We start from the raw sequence: 20703 nt of genomic DNA, 5'->3' as shown, positions 1-20703 counted from the left end.
TTTTTAAAAATCTCACATGTTATTTTTCGTTTTTCTATTTTTAAATAAAAATGACATGTTAATTCCACATCATCAAAAATTCTAGTCAGCATCTGTCAAATCATTAATTACTTGACATGTTAGCCAAAAATTCACCTCAACTCAAGGACGTTTTTAAAAGTTTTGGTATTTTGCAAGGACTAAAATCAATTTTTTTTTTTGCAGGGGTCAAAATCAAAACGAGCCGTAATTGCAGGGACCGTTTTTCATATTTAAGCCTCCAAAAATTATATTATATTATTATATACATTTAATTTGAATATAAACTTTAAATTATTTGTCTGTATATTTTTTTTTATAAATAGATTATTTGTTTTAATTAATGCATAATAAATGTAAAATATTAGTATTATTATTTAATTGATTGTTCATTAAGCGGTTTATTAAATATTTTACTTTCAATAAAATAACCGAGATAGCATTAAATGCATTCAAAGATTTTCAGCTATGATTCATTTTTTTAACATTTTTTCTAATAGGCTCATTTTTTAAAAATAAAATATTGCTTTAAAAAAAATTAGTCATTTAGAGTGATTTATTATTTTTTTTAGCAACTAAAGAACCAATTATATTAATTTTTTTTCTTTTTAAGAAATATTAACCTCTTCTCTAGTTGGCACAATATGTGCTCAAACTAACTAAAGAGGTAAACCAAACAAGATTACAAGCGGGCAAAGAGAAAGAAAGTTGCTGCAAGTCACACAACATATATAACAAAGCATTACCAAGAGCGAGAGATAAAATATATGTGGGAGATAAAGAGCCAAAATTTCGTTTCCGTTAACATATCTCAATTTGATAGAGATTTTCGATGCATGATTGTGATTCGAGGATTGTCTCATCTACATACAAAATATGTAATATCCCCATCAATTAAGCTATTCGAGCATCATGCTGCCTACATTGTATGCGACATTAGGTAAGAAAGTGAAGACAAAAGATGTTGGGTCACCACAAGGAGGCAGCTAGGGGAATCATCCACATTGGGTTCAAGAACAACTGTACAAGTGAGTTGCACACCACACTTTAACCCAAAATCTTAAGGTGTTAGATTTATGGGTCATCTCACTTATAAACCATTCAACCTCCACTTTTCTAATCAATGTGAGACTTCACTTGCCACAACAATCTCCCCCTCAAGTGTGAGTCTATCCACTCTAGGATATGCTCCCCCTCAAGCGGAAGCTTTCTTCATCCTACACTTGTACCGCCGTAAGTCATACTGTTCCACGGGACTCGCCGTCTGACCACCTTTGTCAGGAAGACTTTCGATACAATGACCCAATCCAACCCTTCGTCGAACCATTGACTCTGATTCCACTGTTGGGTCACCACAAGGAGGCAGCTAGGGGATCATCCACATTGGGCTCAAGAACAACTCTACAAATGAGTTGCACACCACACTTTAACCCAAAACCTTAAGGTGTTAGGTTTATGGGTCCTCTCACTTATAAATCATTCAACCTCCACTTTTCTAAGCAATGTGGGACTTAACCACTCACACTTGCCACAACAAAAGAGAGCACGAAAACAGAAATGTGAGAGAAAATATTTAAAAACCTCCAAAACCGTATAGCTACGGTGCTTTATACGGTGTGTAATGTTGAAATTTGTGTTCCTAAATCATTACCGTTAGTATTATGACATATAAAAGCCTACATAAGTTACATTTGCAAACTCTTCTTTCAGTACATTGTATAACCAACGTAAGATTATTAAACAGGCATTTTCTTCAAAAGTTGCCCTTGCATGAAGCTGAAAATACAAAACAAAGAAAATGAGTAAATAATACATACAAAATAAAAGTTTATTGTACACAATTTCATTTTTCTAACAATTCTTAGCCTAGTGGTTAGACTCTCTCACACATATAAATGTGAAAAAATGTGGAATCTGGTGTTCAAATCCCGACCACTCTAATAATGTCTCTGCTAGATACTATTTGAGTTACACTTATGAGACTTATACACTCATTCTTTTATAAAGTACTATATTCACTGTTTTTTTAAGGAAATATTCACCGTTAATAATATGAATTTTAGAAAAAAGCATAGTAAAGTGGTCAAATCTATCTGAGCTATATTAAATAAGGGTCATGCTAACCGGTGCCTCCGGGGCACTGGTTAAGGAAACCAAAAAAGAAAATTTCAAAATTGAAAATAACACTTTTTAAACTTTCGAGTCGTTGACCGCACAAACTTCAATATGATATTACTATGTTTGGTTCATTAAATAGTGCCACGGGGGCACTGTTTAATATTTTCCATTAATAGAGTGTTGGATCACGAGGGGGCAGTCTTGGATCATCTCCATTGAGCTCAGAACAACCATATATAAGTTAGTTGAAAACCACATTTTAACCCAAAAGGCCAAAATCTTAAAGTGTTCAACCTCCACTTTTCTAAGCATTGTGAGATTTAACTCACCTCACACTTGCCACAACATTCTCCCACTCAACTGTGAGCCATTCAATTTTTTATGTTCCACCTCAAGTGGAAGCTTTTTTCCATCCATTACTTGCATCGCCGTTGCCGTGCACTCAACGGGAACGCTGCTTGACAACCTTTGTCAGGAAAACTTTCGATAAAAGGAACCGGTCAAACCCTTTGGCGAACCATTGGCTCTAATACCATTGTTGGGTCAGAACAATCATACAAGTGAGTTGGACACCACACTTTAACTAAAAACCTTAAGGTGTTAGGTTTACGAGTCTTCTTAATTATTAAGTGTTCAACCTTCACTTTTCTAAACAATGTGGACTTTAACTCACCTTACACTTGCCACAACATATAAAGTTTAATAGTGTATTTTTAACATTATTTTTCCTTTACAAAAGAGAAAATATTAAAAAAAATCAATATTGAAGCTATTAGCTATATAAAAAAAAAGCTATATATAAAATTTGAACATACAAAAAAAAATTAAATAGATGTTTTTAGGAAAAAATAAAATGGTCTACCTCTTCGTATAATAGTAACAAAAGTCTGCCAAGATGAACGTCTGAATAATCTCTGTTAAAAGAGCTGCCAACGTCCACAAATAGCCATGGCCAATCACAAATAGATATGCCCCTCTTGTACTATAGGTCTACAAAGGTTAGAAAAAAATTCACAGATTAATATTAAAAAGTGTAACTATTGTGCACCATAAATGTAAATGCGTCCAATAATATGTTGTCATATCATTTAATAAATGTGTCACGTCGTACGTTTTAAAACACATCACATGATGTGTTAATATATTATATGTAAAATAATTTTAAATATGTTTATATATATTATTGAATGCATGTATATAAATAAATTCTAATGTTAAATATGTTTAAATTCTAATGTAAAATTAGTTCTATTTCCCAAGAAAATAAATAAAAATAATTTTACAATTTATTGATATAATTAAAATAGAACTGGATCCTTATAACAACTGTGCACTAAAACAATTGTAGGTCGTAAGGGATCCAATTCGTAAACTAATTTTAAACTATGACTCAATATTATTAATAATTCAATGCAATGCACAATTCTTTTGACAAGTAGAGTAGTGCCCACAGAATTATTCTCACAAAAAATTAATGTTGTTAAGTTTTTTTTTCTTCTAATTTAAAATGCCAATGACTATTTTCTTAAGGGTATATAGATTTAACAAAATATATATAAAAAAGTATATTTAACAAATCTTACAAAAATAATCCAATAAGCCATTGCAAAGAATCTCGAGACACCAAGAGCAAATACATAATATCCTGTGAATGTTTCAACCATCTGAAAACATATATTTGTTAAAATTACAATATAAAACTTTACAAGGCATAAAATTAAAGTAGATCAAAGTGGAGAGGTTTATCCAAGTACCTTTGCATTTTGCATATAACGAAGTTGAGGAAGTATTGAAATAGTCTCCAAATATACAGTGAATGCCCAAAGTATTCGAGCTATCAGTATATGAGTTGTATTTGGGTTAATTGCTATAGCCAATATTGCAGAAGGCACCACCTTGTATATGTTCAATGTTCAATGAATAGAATATATATATATATATATATATATATATATATATATATATATATATATATATATATATATATATATATATATATATATATGGACACCAGAAGTACACATAAATAGAAACTCAACATTTAAATAAGGCAAAAACAAAAAAAAATTACAAAAAAAGAAAAAAAAGAAACACCACATCACCTCAACCACTAGGAGACCCGTCTCCCCCCCCCCTCCCAAAGGAAAGAAAGGATGAACCTCTGAGGCAAGAAAAACACTTATGGGAGCCACCAACCTGATGTGGCAAGTGTGAGTTAAATTGCTTAGAAAAATGGTGGTTAGACACTTTATAAGTGAGATGATCCATAAATTTAAAACTTAAGGTTTTGGGTTAAAGTGTGGTGACCAACTCACTTGTAAAGTTGTTCTTAAACCCAATGTGGATGATCCCCAAACTGTCCCCTCATGACCTAACACAACCAACCAGGACTACAGAGATTTAGCTCTACATCCCAACAAACTCTAACTGTGTAACACAAAAAAAGTGCATCTCCCACTCATAGAAGAAATAGAGGGTGCCAATTTTTATCCAAATATCATTTCTAAGATGTAACTTTCACTTTATCAATCAGATACTCGACAAAAAAAATTCCCTCTGAAAAGAATACATCATTTCGAGAATTTCAGATAACCCACACAATAGCATATGAGATTAACAACCATCTCAATTTACTTTTTCTACCCACACTCATGTCTGAAAAAGTGTTCAGAAGAGACTAATCTTATGTGGACTTGAAGTATTTTTGGTGTAGTACTGTGTTTTGTATGCTTTTTTTGTAAAACAAAGGAATTCTTGATAAATTCTCCCCCTCATTATCTATCCTGTCCATTCTTGGGGTTTAATTTTTTTTAATTCTTCAATTCTTAGAGAAAAGATTCCTAGTAATTCAGAGTTCGACAGTAAAATAAATAAAATCTGATAAAAATTTGTTTCCTTTAGAAATTAAATTTGGATTCTTTTGGTTCATGCATTTTATTTTTTAGCAGTGTGTATAGATAAAACTATTTTGAATGTTTCAATTAAATGCAATATGTTAATATGAAAATTATGATCTAGAATTATACAACAAAGAGAAATATGTAAGCATACTTACCAAAATTGATAACCACATGTTGTCAAACTCCTTCATATAGGATGACTTCAACTTGAATCTTATCAACCAAATAACCAATAATGTTGACAAGAGCAATATCGAATCCAGCACAGTGTGCACATTAGCCTCCATATAGATGCTACAACCTAATCTTGTTATTAGGAATAAAGCTGTGAGCTCTTGGCTCTTGAGGGATAAACCTAAAATATGAAAAATTAATGTTCAATATATAGATTGTAGCATAAAATGCAATAAAAAGTTAAAATAGATCAATTGGTTGGGGGCCATTATTGCTATATGCAAGGGCCGTGTTCGAATCTCGAATTGTAACAATTTTTTTTGATAAAAAGGTAATAAAAGAAAATGCTAACTAGTGTCCGGTAACACTAATTAAAAGAGTCAAAAGAGGTAAATTTCTACCTTAATTCAATTCTAAATAACGAATAACATATATGTAAATTTCTACCTTAATTCAATTCTAAATAACGAATAACATATATGATTAGACTTATCTCTGTGAGCACAATTCAGTCGATAAGAATATCGTATTTTATATGCATATGGGTTAGGGTTTGAACCCAGATTTCCCCACTTATTCATCTCACGAAATGAATTTCTAACCACTAATTAACAAGCTTACTTGAACAAAAAAAAAAATATTAGACTCTACTATTTAGTCGAAGACCCATTTTTTAACATAAAATATTAGACAATTTTGTTTTTTCTGGTGTGTCAATTTTTTGGTTCTATGAAAAAGGGTCAAACTAATTCAGAATTCAACAATGGGATAAATTATATTTGACAAAGGATTGATTTTGTTAAGAATTAAATCCAGATTCCCCCGAACAATTTGTTCTAAAAAAATTTATTAACCACTTGAACTCAATCACTCGGTGAAATTAACAATGTCTACCTGATAACGAGAAATTAAGATACTTACCCGAGCAATTCTTGTGAGCAAAGAGCTTGTATATGAGGACAATAAGGCCAACAATATGGATTGATTCAGCAGCTATGTAGAAAAAATCATGTTCTTTGACAGTGTGCTTTAAAACCACAATAGCACAAAAAGCAAGCAATATCCCCAAAAAGATCTTCACTTTCAATGATCTCTTCTCCAACCATCTTGTCAAAATTTCCACAGGAGAATCCCTCTTCAATCCCATTTTCTATCCAAAACTGAAAATTTTATCAGAAACAAAAATATGGGTTTTTTTTTTTGCTTGAGATTGAATTTGTAGTCACTCAAAATTTTATTTGGTGACACCAGGAGAGCATGCAGGGGAGGAGATGACGTTATATTTGTGTTGCAATTTCTTTTATTGATTTATTGACAGAATAGAAACCGTTACGGAAAAGTCCAAAATACAAATATGGAACTAATCTTGATGTGGGCACTGTTTTGGCAGAAAAATAATAATCCCTCTGAACACATTTATAAGAAAATTTGACTTTTTTGGTACATTGAAAAATGAATGTATATAGTCTATATTATAGACCACATACATACATGTGTCCGGAGGGAGTAATATTTTCATATAACAAAAAAATTAAATAAATAACATTTTCCTTGTAAAACAAAAGGAAAATATTTTGTTTGAATGTATTAATCACGTCCTTTGTCTATTTTATTTTTTGGAATAATTATATCAGGTTCTTCTTCTTTGAGTTCTCTTTCGGGTGGGGGTTGGATGGGGCGGCGTGGGTGTGGAGGAGGCAGCTGAGGGCATGAGAGGAGGAGTTATTGGGAGAGTGTCAGTCTTTACTCTCTGTCATTTCTTTACAGGTACAATCTTCGGATAGGTGGCAGTGGCAGCCAGACCCTGATACAGGCTACACTAGTCCGGGGCGCTTATCAGCTTCTGACTACTATGGATGCGATTATTGTGGATGATGCGGAGCATCTCATTTGGCATCCTCAGGTTCCCTTGAAGGTTTCCGTTTTTGCGTGGCGATTATTGCGTGACAGGTTACCTACAAAGTCAAACCTTGTCACCCGAGGCATATTATCTTCTGCAGCTCATCATTGTGTTTCTGGTTGTGGGGCGGCCGAGTCGACCGACCATTTTATTCATCTTTTGTAGTACTTTTGGTTCTATTTGGGATTTAGTTCGCTCTTGGATTGGCATTTCATCGACGGGTTTCATTTGGCTTGCTAGTGTATGGGTTGTGTGGACGGAAAGAAATCATAGATTGTTCAGAGGTTCAGCTAGCACTCTTCACCAGATGTTGGACAAGATCAAGCTCTTTTCTTATAGGTGGTTGAAGACGACGAGTGTTACTTTAGTCTTAAACTACCATAGTTGGTGGTCTAGTCCTTTGCTATGTTTGGGCCTTATATGATTGCTTGTATTTCTTCCTGTGACTATTTGTAAACTTTGGTAGTCTATCTTAGCACATCTTGTGCTGAGAAGATTGTTTTTGTTAATATATATATATATATATATATATATATATATATATCTCATTTTGGCTTGTTAAAAAAAAGGTCTTCCTTACCTTGTCTTAGTTTTGGTAAAGGTTTTTTTTTTGTTTACCTATAAATGCAATTTTTTTTTGTCAAGTAATATAGTGGCTAAAAATTTCAACTTTTAAGTTGGATAAGTGGGATGACGGGGTTCAAACCCCGACTCCCTGCAAATATATGATATAATTTTTAATATAATTTGTGGAGACTAAATTTAATTAAAAGAAACTAAAACAGAGATATGGTATAAATGTAGGGACAACATATTTTTTAAAAAATGTATATAGAACTCGCTTAATTTCATATAATTTTATGTATTTATATAAATACTTTAAAATTGAAAATATTTAATATATTGATTTTAAGGCATCTTGACATTGTGTTAAAAATAAGGGAAATTCTAAATATACCATTTAATGGGACATTGCGTCAAAAAAGAAAAGGGTTTGACATTCGACGCTTGGGTTTCACATTTGTCGTTAGAAGATTTGGGCTATTTCTCAAGTAAAACCATCTTCAATGGGCAAATCTCGTTCAATAAGAATAAGTTATTATTGGATACTTATTGGATACTTCTGTATGAAAAACAATTAGAAAATCTAAATATTGCTAAGGTTGAGTATTAAATCACTACTAGAAAATACCAATTTAGCCTCCAAAATTAGCGCCAGCCCCCGACACCGACGCTAGTAGCGTCGGATTAGAGTCGGTTTGACTCATGCTAGACACCTAGATATTAAACTTGAGTAAAAAAAGATTTGAGGTCTTCAACTTTACCAACTCAATTTAAATATACTAAAAATTTAATCGATATATTATATATTTATACGCACATCGAACTATTTTGAGACTATTTTTTGCCCAAAATTTATGGGCTAAAACCCTTGATTAAGTTGCTTAGCTCTTGCGTCGGCACTGCATATTGCATATATAAAATAAATATGGATTAAAAGTAGAAAATAGAAAGAGTTTATATATCACATTACGATATATAAAAGCCTTCAACTAATTTATAGTTGTAAACTCTTTGTTCAATACATTGTAAACCAAATCAAGATCGTTAAATAGGCATCTTCTTCAAAAGTCTCCCTTGCATGAAGCTGAAAAACAAAAACAGATTGAAAATGAGTAATATTAAAAAAATTCTCTTACATAATTTCATTTTGCTAGTAACACACTCTAATTGTATTTTCAACACTCATTATTATATAAGAGAAAAATAGTGAATACAAAAGGAAAAAGTTATTTAGAATAGAAAACAAAATAATGTACCTCTTGATGTAATGGTAACAAAAGTTGGCCAAGATGAAAGAGTGCACTATCTCTGATAAAAAAATTGATAGCATCCAGAAATAGCCATGGCGGAAAAAAAATAGATACTCCCCTTTAGTTTCATAAGTCTACAAAAGGGTTAGAAAACATTATACATTATTTATTTATTTTTGGTACAAACACATTATTCAATGTGTTCCTATCCTAATTAATATAATCCACACAAAGTTTTATTTCAAAATTTATCTTGTCAACGAAATCAAAATAAAAGGTACCATTTTTTTTTTTTTATAGCAAATATAATTTTATATGTATAGAACAAAAACACCAACAAGTCCACAAAATGTGGTGGGGGTACAAGAAATACAGAGACCCACAAAAAAAAAATACAATGGACTCTAGATAGTAAAACTCCTAAAGCGGCCTCTGACTAAAACGAGGGCCGTCACCAATACCTCTAGACACCAGACGGCCAAAAGAAGAGGAAAATAGATTTTTAAGCACCCTTATATCACTCTCAGGCCCTTTAAACTGACAAAATTATCCCTTAGGTTATTTCGGTTTCTAGGTTCCGAAATACTCAAATAATCATGATATCACATATCATGATTGCTGCCACTTGATCCTTATAATCCATAATTTCGGTTCCTATGATACAAAAAAAATTGAATTCGGGTTGTAGAACCCAAACTGAACTAGACCTAAATTTAGGGGCCTTTTGGAATTTTTGGGGGGTTTCAGAGTAACTAGGGGACCTAAAAACCAATTTTCAAAGGAGAGGGAAGACATAGAGCAATTCAAGCCCACACCTAACCCGTACCACTAAGCCCCAAGATCAACCCCACACATGTACCATTTTAGTTTGTTATAGACATTATCCATTTTGAGAAAATTACAATAAAATTTGAAAACCAAATAAAGCTATTAATCGACAATGATAAAAAAAAAGATTAAATATGATTTTAGTTCTGTAAATACAACATTTTTTTTGTTCTCTTAGTTTTTACAATTTTTTTTTATTGGACGTAGTCTTACAGGGACAAATATTATATTTAAACCTTAAAAATAATATCATGAATGAAAAATAGATTTACATTTGTAACTTGAAAGTTGATGATTTTCTAAAGTAATGTTAAAATATAATTCTTTTTCATTAAGAATGCAATGATTTATATAGGATATTGTCGATCAACAAAACTAATTTGGTTAAGTAATTCTTACAAAACACTAAATTTACTTTTATATTTAAAATATTATTGACTATTTTCTTATAGTAATTTATGTTTCTATAACTACTATATAGATCGATGAGATTTAATAAAATATAAAATTTTAATGAATCTCACATGAATAATCCAAAAAGCCAGTGAGAAGAATCTTGAGACACCAAGAGCAAATACATAATATCCTGTAAATGTTTCAACCATCTGAAACATATGTTAGAATTAAAATATACTCAATAATAAGACACAAAAAATTTATGGGTAAATGATCATTTACCCCCTGCAAAATAAGCAAATTTTCGTTTACCCCCCTGCACAGATTTTTTTTCTGTTTACCCCCTTGCAAAAAATAGATTCCCTCATTTCGCCCCCTGGGTGTACAACAGGACAAGTGACTATGCAAACTTGTTGACGTGGCTTGTATATGTGGAAAAAATCATTTATATTTATTTTTTAAATTCCACGTCAGATAATATTTTTTTAAAAAAATAAAAAATAATTTTTTTCCTACAAAATAAAAAAAAAAATCTGTTTTTTTTTCCCAAAATTTTTTAAAAAAATTCCTACAAAAAAAAATTAATTTTTTTTCATATAAATGATTTTAAAAAAGTTTCCAACAAAAAAAAATTCCTCCCAAAATAAAAAATAAAAAAAAGAATTTTCTTATTTTGCTCCCAAAATAAAGATTTACTCTGAAATAAAGTTTATTTCCGAAATAAAAATTTTAAAGATTTATTTTTAAAATTTTTGAATTAAAAAAAACATAATCTTTATTTTTTAAAAATAAAACTTTATTTTTTGTTATTCTCTTTGAATTAAAAAAAATAGAAAAAGATTTTCAAAAAAAATATAAAATAGAAAAACAAGTTTTATTGGTGTTTTCCTCTTCTATCAAAACCATTTGCCCTAAAACTAGAAAAATATAAAGAAGCAGAAGACAATAATGAAGTAGAAGATGATTTCGGCGATTGAAGAAGACGACGACGAATACAATCATGACGGTGGAAGCAAACGATTACGGCGAAGATTTTATTTTTTTTAATTCAAAAAGATTTGAAAATAAATCTTTATTTTTGGAGTAAAATAAGAAAATTCGTTTTTTATTTTATTTTAGGAAAAAAATACTCAATAATTTTGTACGAAAAAAAAAAAGTTATTTCTAGGAAATGTTTTTTAAAATTTTTTAAAAAAAAAACAAAATTCGTTTTTTAAATTTTGTAGGAAAAAAAATATTTTATTTTTATTTTTTGAAAAAAATAATATCTGACGTGGAATTTAAAAATAAATATAAATGATTTTTTTTCCATGTGTACAAGCCACGTCAGCAAATTTGCACATTCACTTGTTCTGCTGTACACCCAGGGGGCGAAATGAGAGAATCTATTTTTTGCAGGGGGGGTAAACAGAAAAAAAATTTGTGCAGGGGGGTAAACGAAAATTTTCTTATTTTGCAGGGGGATAAATGATCATTTACCCAAAATTTATATATGTAGAACAAAGTCTAAAAGCTTGATACCTTTGAATTTTTCATATAACGAAATTGAGGAAGTATGGAAACTGTTTCCAAATATGTAGTGAATGACCAAACAACACGAGCTAACCAAATATGAGCTGTAAATCTTGGGTGGATTGCTATTGCCAAAATTATAGAAGGCACCACCTTGTACACAATAAAGAAAAAAAAGTTATTTTTGAACTTATATGAAAACATAACATTGTAACATTTTTCGAGACCTAATATGACAACATGAAATACATATACCGACAATATCATTACGAATATGACCTAATATTGCCGATTTATGTAGTTCATATTGTTAGTCAATTTGTTGTTTCTCATACTACAATTCATTGTAAATTTGATTTTCACATTTTTCATTATCTTAAAGGTACTCAATTTCAGAGCCTTATTTTTTCTTAATCTTCTTCGAAGTTGTGTGGTCCCAATAATTTGAATGTTACAAGTAAATGCATCATGTAACATATTCTTTGAATGCATATATATAGTAGAAAATTTCAAAATTATGATCTAGAATTGCACAACATAGAGAAGATGTAATTATATTTACCAAAAATGATAGCCACATGTTATCAAACTCCTTGATATATGATGACTTGAGCTTAAATCTGATCAACCAAATAATGAACAATGTTGGCAAGAGAAGTATAAGATCCAACATAGCGTGGGTGTTAGATTGTATGAAGACACTACAACCTAATCTTGTTGTTATAAATACAGCTGTGAGCTCTTGAGTCTTGAGGGATAAACCTAAAAATATGGAAAGGTTCTTAAGCTTGTAGCATAAAATATATGCACTATAAAATGTTAAAAATACATCAATCCATACAAAACATTGATTTTATTTTTTTAGGATAACCATATCAATTCTCCTTAACTATCCAATTGATAATAAAAAAAAGTCTCAAATGCAGTTTTTCGTGTGGCCAAATCACAATTTTGGTCTTCAATTTTTAATTGTGCAATTTTGATATTTCATTTTAAAAAATGGGATAATAGGTGTTTTTTTTATTGGACAAAGGATAAAAGGTGTTTATTCCCTGTAATTTTTTTTTTGTTCATCTCCTTTGTAATGTGAAGATTCTCTCGTTTATCCCCTCTCATAGAATATGTTGACTTAAGATTTAACCTAAATGATGACGTGACATGGTTAGTGAGGGGGATAAAACGAAAATTCGCTAACATTAGGTCAAAAAGATGGAATCTTAAGTCCACATATTCAATGAGGGGTAAATGACATAATCTTCACATTACAGGGGGTAATCGAAAAATAAATTCATTGATCCTCAACCAGAAAAGAAATCTTTACTAAGGATTATGTCAAACATAGATCAAACATAGATTTTCTAAGGATTCATTGATTCTCAAGGAGAAAAAAATTCAAGAAAGTGTCCAATATTTTGTGAGAAACTTACCAGAGCAACTCTTGTGAACAATCAGCTTGTATATGAGGACAATAACACCAACAACATGGATTGTTTTAGAGGCTTTGAAAAAATAATCTGGATCTCTAATAGTAAACTTGAGAACAACCAAAGCACAAAAAGCAAGCAATATCCCTAAAAATATCTTCACTTTCATTGATCTCTTTCTCAACCATCTTGACAAAACATTCACAGGGGAATCCCTCTTTGATCCCATTTTTTATAAAAAAAATAAATATTCAACAACCAAGGGTATTTTTGTTTGAGTTTGTCCTTATGCTCAAGCAAAATTTTAGATGAGAGATAGTAATGGTAGAGATTATTAGAGAGTTATATGTTGAATTGGTGACAGCAGGAGTGTAATACCCTCAAAATTTTAATTATGATTTTATATAATTCAAGTAACTCATTAGCTTATGTGTTTAGCTTATGTATTTTTTTTAAATGGCAAATAGATAAATTTAGCTTATGTATTTGTAAAAGGTTAAAAGACTTGTACATAGTCTCTTTGTTGTATGTAAAAATTTTAATTATGATTTTATAATTCAAGTAACTCATTAGCTTATGTATTTTTCTAAAATGGCAAATAGATAAATTTAGCTTATACTCCCTCCGGTCCTTATTATAAGAAACACTTTGACAAAATCACACAGACCAAGGAAGGTAAATTTTCTCATTAATGATTCTATCATTTTATGTTATATTCCAAAACTAACCTTTGACTAGTATGGGAAATAGACTTCTCTAATTAATGCACTAGCATTATAATGAATTATTTGATTGTATTTAATAAGGGTACAAATGGAATTGTGTCAAAGTGTTTCTTATAAAAAGGACCAAATAAAAATTCCAAAATATTTCTTATAAAAAGGACCGGAGGGAGTATTTGTAAAAGGTTAAAAGACATGTACATAATCTCTTTGTTGTATGTAAAAGGGGCAAAAAAAATAATATTAATATTCTATGTAAAAATTATTATCAGAGGTTAAATAGTCAAATATTAGCGGTTTCAAACTTTTTGAATTAAAATACACTTAAATTATTATTTTTGAATAAGTGGGAGATTCTGAATTCTGACCCCTATATATAAAATGTAATATCTCTGCCAATTAAATTATGCTTAGAAGACTATACCTCTTTTTTCTAGTGTTTACAATAAATATACCATGATAGTAACATAGATAAACTCTCTCTTAAAGAATAAATTTATTTTAAAAAAATTATTATTAATAAATTGATTATTACTACAAACTTTCTTAATTTTTGTAATTTAGTCAACATATTGTAAAAACTCTTCTGAAGAACAAATTGGTAAAAACAACACCCATTGTATTTTTTTTAATGGCAAATATAATATAATAAAAATATAAAACCGAAAAAGGTATAAGAGAAAGTTCAAGAAAATAAAAAGGTACTAGAAGTATAATCTACTATAGAACCCAACAAAACTCTAAGGTAAGATAAGAAAAACAAACAGGCAAATAAAGCGATAAGGAAAACAAGGAGGCATACCACCAACAAACTAAAACCCCTCAAAGGCACCAACAAGAGAAGAAGAAAATCCCTCAGGAAGAGAGACAAGGATCAACCACATGTAAGACAAAACACCAAGAGGGCCTCCAATCCCTTGACCTATCGAGACCAAAGATGGTACCCCAACAAACTCTACTAATTCTAGCATAAAGTAGGGTGGATACGTCACTCGTAAAATGAATAGGGGAAGCCAAAGTTTTTACCTAAAAACCACTTTCAAGATAAAAGTTTCACCCTATCGACCAAACACTCAACAGAAAAGGCCCCGTCCGAAAAGAAGACGTCATGTCAAGATTTGCAGATAGTCCACACAATAGTATGTCAAATTTAATTAATAACCACCATAATCTATCTTTTCTACTTATCCCATACCCAAGAAAGCCTTAAAAACCCTAAAACACCACGAAGATAGGTAGATAAGTGATCATACTAAATTACTGAGATTTGATTACAAGAGTCAAATAAGTGATCAACTAATTTGAGCCCTAATCCACATAATACACGTAGAAACATTAACATCCCCAACAATGCCCTGCACTGACAAAGATTTTGACGAGTCAGCAATCTATCCAACAACACCCATTGTATAGGGGTTAGGAACGGTTATTAACGGACAGGCAATAGCAATTCAGGGTTAAATTGTAAAAATAAAAATAAAAATTAATGGTTAGATAAATTGATTAGAAGGAAGAGTGAGTGAGAGAAGAGAACACATGTTTACATCGCTGTGAAGGCACAACTTAGTGTAATTAATTAATGATAGTGTTTTGTTCAAACAAAGAGATAATGGAGTAGAGATTAAGATTGATTAACACTTGTTGATTGTAGGTGCATATTAAAGGCTAAAGACAAAATATAACATATTGATTAAGACTTGTTGATTGTAGGTGTATATGACGTATAGTATACTCAATCTGATATCAATAGGAACTTATAATAGGATTAGATTGAGTTTTATTTTTTAGATATTAATTTTTGTCATTACTTTTGAATATAAACATACTTCCCTTAATTTGTTTGTGACTCATTTTAGTTCATGATAAAATATAATATTTAAATTAATTCCACATTTTTATTTAGAAGATAATTTAGTTTATCAGTTGATTTTGACTTATTATAGAAAAAGGTTTAATTTGTTCCGTATCAAAATACCATAGATTAGTAATGTTGTAAGAGTCGATATGAAGATCAAATTCTTTACTCTTGGATTGAATGATTGGATTAATATGAATTTAAATTTGAAGCTTAATTTGAAGGGTTGTGTGGATATTGGTCTTCTCTATTGGCTATTAATTAGTTGTCATCTTTTATAGAAACGGAGAAATAAGGGCACATGATGATCATTTTATGCGCCTTGTTGAACCTTGGTTGCAAGCATGTTACATGGTTCAACATTATATGGAAGCACAAGGTAACACAAATAATAAGCTCACAATTGAGTAAAGCTCATACATTTATATATTGTTTAGAAGAAACCCACTAATGAATGGGTAGTTTCGAATACCGATGAGGTACCTTAGTGGCCGGTTGTGGTAGTCTCATTCGAGGTAAAAGCATTTAGGGTTGTGTACTACGTATGTGGTGGAGCTTTGAGGTGTTCTGTAAGGTTTGAATCTCGCTTGGGACTATGGGTATAGGAAGGTTGAGCTTCATGTAGATTCCAAAATTGTTGTTCATGCTCTAAATATTAAAAATATGGGTACTGTGGCTTGTTGGAGGTTAAATCAACAAATTCAGAGGCTTATGACTTTGTATTGAGATATTAAGGTGTATCACACTTTTCGTGAAACTAACTCCTCATACTATTGTAGTTTCGTTTCTTTTTAGGCTTCGACCCTCAATGTATCCAAAAAAAAATATGGGTGAAAATTTTATGTCGGTTGATTTTGTGGAGAAACATAACCACTATTTATATTTACATGTTGTCATCTCAAAGAAGAAAAAAAACTCTACAAAAAAAAAAAAAAAAAAAAATCTCAAATTCACCGTCAACAATTGATCTAGATGATGATGTTGGACTACAACAAAAAAAGTCATTTAACTTATTGAGTAAAAAAGTGAGAGGTAGAACTAACTTGAGATTTACTTGTCTTAATAAAAAAAACTATATCCTAGAGTATGATACAAGACGAATTCAGTTGCAGTTAGTATTTTCAATAAAAGTTGATGGAAAATCCAACTTCTAACATGCTAATCAAATGGATGTTGAAGATCAAAACACCGATGTGTTTTGGACACATGCAAGTATATATCATTGATCGTGAGTGTTTTGATGTTTTGATTTCTCTTGATTCAAACATATTGTACAAATAGTTCAAATACACCACTAGCGATGATTTCAAGATTACCTACTATAAAAGAGTAGTGAATTTTGGGACTGCATTACTCTATGACGAAAAATTTGAGTCATACAAGTGACTCTTTAAGACATTTTTAGAGGCTCATAAGCAAAATATTCCTCAAACAGTTTTTACTGATCAAGACAAAGCAATGACAAAAACACTAGTTGAAGTTATGTCTGGAGCTTACCATGACTTATGTATCTGGCACTTGATGCAAAATGACATATTTTGCCCAATGTCAAGTGTCACACATAACATAGGGGTCGGGCCAGAACGAGAGAATTAAAGCTTGCCATTGAAAACTTCGACCATTCTTACCAATATTTTCCAAATACACATGAAAGGCAGTCTCAAACCTAATGCCACAAAGACTACAATGAAAAATCATGATGATACCTTCCTTTATCATATCTAGCCACTTATCTTTTCAAAAGGAAATGGAGAAACCATCACAAATCATCCAAGGACTACAAGATTAAACAACATTATACATGAAAAGAATTTATATATCACCTTTTAATTAGTGTATTATATATTATATAAATTAAAGAAGCCTCAAATTAAAAGTTACACTAGAAAACTCTTCATGATCAATACACTCTAAACCAAACCAATATCATTAAACGGGCATCTTCCTTAAAAGTTGTCCTTGCATGAAGCTGAAAAACAAAACAAATTAAAAGTAGGTAATATATATGTATTGATAATACATTCAAAAAAAATCTTATAAAAAAAAAAATACATGTAAAAAGAAGTCCTCTCTTATCATCTCTTTTACTTTGTATTTTTAAAAAATAAGAATTTATCATTATCTGAGAGAAAATATAGATTATACAAGGAAAAAGGATATTTGATTGGAAAAGAAAACTAAAATGACCTACCTCTTTATGTAATAGTAACAAAAGTCAGCCAAAATGAAAGATTGAACTATCTCTGTTATCAAAACTGCAAGCATCCAAAAATAGCCATGGCCGAAGAAGAATAAATATTCCCCTCGAGTTTCATATGTCTGCAAAAAAAAAAAAAGAACACCCCTTAGGAAGAGAGAGACAATGATCAATCACAGATAGGACAAGATAGCAAGATGACCTCCAATCCACCTGACCTATCGAAACCCAACATGACACTCCAATAAACTCTACCGATTTCAGCATAAAGTATGGTGGATATACAGGATACACCCCACACATAAAAGGAACCGGAGGAGCCAGGGGTATTCCTGATTTATAAAACTAATTTTGTGAAATAATATATATTCTTACAAAAAATTGAAGTTCTTTTTAATTTTAAAATGCCTATGAATATTTTTATATAGAAATTTAAATTTCTATAACTATATAGAGAGCCGTATGATATTTATGAAAAATATAAAAATAATTAACCAATCTTACATGAATAATCAAATAACCTAGTGAGAAGAATCTTGAGATACCAAGAGCAAATACATAATATCCTGTGAATGTTTCAACCATCTGAAAACATATATTAGAATTACAATATATTCTATAAGGTATCCAAAAGATATATATAATATAACAAAATCTAGAGGTTTCAAATTGTACCTTTGCCTTCTGCATATAACGAAGTTGAGGAAATATTGATATAGTTTCCAAATACCTAGCAAATCCCCAACTGCATCGAACTATCCATATATGCAATGCATATGATGGATGTATAAATAGTGCTAAAATTGTAGATGGCACCACCTAGTACACAAAATATGTTATTTTCAACTTCTTTCTTGTTTTTCATTTTATAAACATATAACTTCAAATATGAAAAACATTATTTTAAAACCAAAAAAATGAAAACTAAATAAAATCATCATATAAAAATTCTACAAATTTTATCTAGTATATATCATCATGTTGATTATAATTTTGTGTATTTTTTTTAAAGGCAAAAGACAATATTTAAAAAATAAAATTCATTGCAAGATTGTAGATTCTACAAATTTTATCTAGTATTGTTGAATATGTTGTTGTGTCGTTGGAGTTTGTTTGAAGTCCCACATTGCTTATGTTCCCGGGCGGTTAAGTGTATAAATATGTGAGGGCAACCTCACCCTTTGAGCTAACTTTTGGGGATGAGATCCAAGCATATTTTACATGGTATCAGAGCCGGGTTAAGGACTGCAATGTGGGCATTTGACCCAGGACCACGCTAGGCGTGAGGGTGGGTGTTGAATATGTTGTTGTGTCGTTAGAGTTTGTTTGAAGTCCCACATTGCTTATGTTCTCAGGCGGTTAAGTGTATAAATATGTGAGGGCAACCTCACCCTTTGAGCTAGCTTTTGGGGATGAGATCCAAGCATATTTTACAAGTATATCATCATGTTGATTATAATTTTAGATTTATTTGTCCTAAACTTTTTTGTAAAATGTTTTAAACGTAGGCCGTCCCTCAAGGCTGTCCCTCTTTCTCTACCCTAACTATTCATTCTTTTTTTTAGTCACTTGATGAAAAGAAGTTAAATGTTTCAAGTAAATGCAACATGTAACATATATTCTTTGAATGCATACTTAAAAATTAAAATTAAGATATATAATTTCACAACAAAGAGAAACGTGTATTTAATTACCAAAAAGGATAACCACATGTTGTCAAACTCCTTCATATAGGTTGAATTTAGCTTGAATCTTATCAACCAAATAACCAATAATGTTAACAAGAGAAGTGCCAAATCCAGCACAGTGTGGATGTTAGCCTCCATATAGATGCTACCACCAAACCTTATTGCTGTGAATAAAGCTGTGAGCTCTTGGCTCTTAAGGGATATACCTAATAAAAAATGTTATTTAGGTTGTAGCATAAAGATAAAACAAATTCTTTGAGATAGACATATTCATCAAACTATTAAAAAAAATTTCACTAATGTCATACTTCAAAATAAACAAATCAAATATAATGAATTTTGGAATTCAAATGTAATACCTTTCGGAACATAAAACTCATTTCTCTTCAATCACTAAAAAATATATAGATTTAATTTTTATTTATAATTTTAAAAATATTGATCGTCATTCTAGACCGTCTGATCTTCATGAGAAGTTCATAGACACGTGACTACAGGGATTTGCTAATTGCAGAAAATCCAGAACCATATTAAACGTCGTAAATGGCTAATTAATGTAATATATGATTCTTTAAGTTCAAGTTTTTTGCATTTTCTTACATTTTTATGACCATTAATTCAAGATGTTTTCTGTATTTTCATCTTCTAAGATATTTTTACACATTCTCTCTCCTACTCACATTTTAATTAAATGCAAAGACCTAATGTTGGTCTAACGTTTAAACGTCCGGTCACTATTTTAATTACAATTTTCATTTAAAGAGACGAGTATGTAACCGAGTTCAGTTCCCAACAATGAAATAATTTGTGATCAAAATTTACTTATCTCTCGCTCATACATAGATTACTCTAATGACCCATTTCCTAGGTGAAAAAAAAAATTCATGACAATGTCCAATTGATGATGAAAAATGAATAGATATATACTTACCAGAGCAACTCTTATGAGCAAAGAGCTTGTATATAAGGGCAATAAGGCCAACAATATGGATTGATTCAGAAGCTATGTAGAAAATATCTGGATCTCTAATTGTAAACTTTAGAACAACCAAAGCACAAAAAGCAAGCAATATCCCCAAAAGGATCTTCACTTTCATTGATCTCTTCCTCAACCATGTTGACAAAACATTCATAGGGGAATCCCTCTTTGATCCCAT

At 30.7% G+C, this 20703-nt stretch overlaps 3 protein-coding genes across 3 annotated transcripts; all 3 read right to left on the bottom strand.

Annotated features, from left to right (window-relative positions):
* Window positions 1-1590: 1590 nt before the first annotated feature.
* LOC123923899 (ER lumen protein-retaining receptor erd-2.2-like) lies at window positions 1591-6357 on the bottom strand. The gene is made up of 6 exons (XM_045976650.1): window positions 6132-6357; window positions 5192-5391; window positions 3891-4031; window positions 3720-3800; window positions 2999-3126; window positions 1591-1794 (listed from the first exon to the last, which is right to left on the bottom strand). The coding sequence occupies exons 1-6, from the start codon at window positions 6355-6357 to the stop codon at window positions 1755-1757; spliced, it is 816 nt and encodes a 271-aa protein (XP_045832606.1). The 3' UTR covers window positions 1591-1754.
* A 2247-nt stretch (window positions 6358-8604) lies between these two features.
* Window positions 8605-13554, bottom strand: LOC123923898 (ER lumen protein-retaining receptor-like). The gene is made up of 6 exons (XM_045976649.1): window positions 13088-13554; window positions 12223-12422; window positions 11670-11813; window positions 10277-10357; window positions 8931-9058; window positions 8605-8758 (listed from the first exon to the last, which is right to left on the bottom strand). The coding sequence occupies exons 1-6, from the start codon at window positions 13311-13313 to the stop codon at window positions 8719-8721; spliced, it is 819 nt and encodes a 272-aa protein (XP_045832605.1). The 5' UTR covers window positions 13314-13554; the 3' UTR covers window positions 8605-8718.
* A 3710-nt stretch (window positions 13555-17264) lies between these two features.
* Window positions 17265-20703, bottom strand: LOC123923897 (ER lumen protein-retaining receptor erd-2.2-like). The gene is made up of 6 exons (XM_045976648.1): window positions 20478-20703; window positions 19553-19752; window positions 18534-18677; window positions 18363-18443; window positions 17853-17980; window positions 17265-17630 (listed from the first exon to the last, which is right to left on the bottom strand). The coding sequence occupies exons 1-6, from the start codon at window positions 20701-20703 to the stop codon at window positions 17591-17593; spliced, it is 819 nt and encodes a 272-aa protein (XP_045832604.1). The 3' UTR covers window positions 17265-17590.

This window comes from Trifolium pratense, linkage group LG4, assembly GCF_020283565.1.
Source record: "Trifolium pratense cultivar HEN17-A07 linkage group LG4, ARS_RC_1.1, whole genome shotgun sequence".
Lineage (NCBI taxonomy): Eukaryota > Viridiplantae > Streptophyta > Magnoliopsida > Fabales > Fabaceae > Trifolium > Trifolium pratense.
Note: the sequence above shows the minus strand (reverse complement) of the source record. Positions and strands in the feature narration are given on the sequence as shown.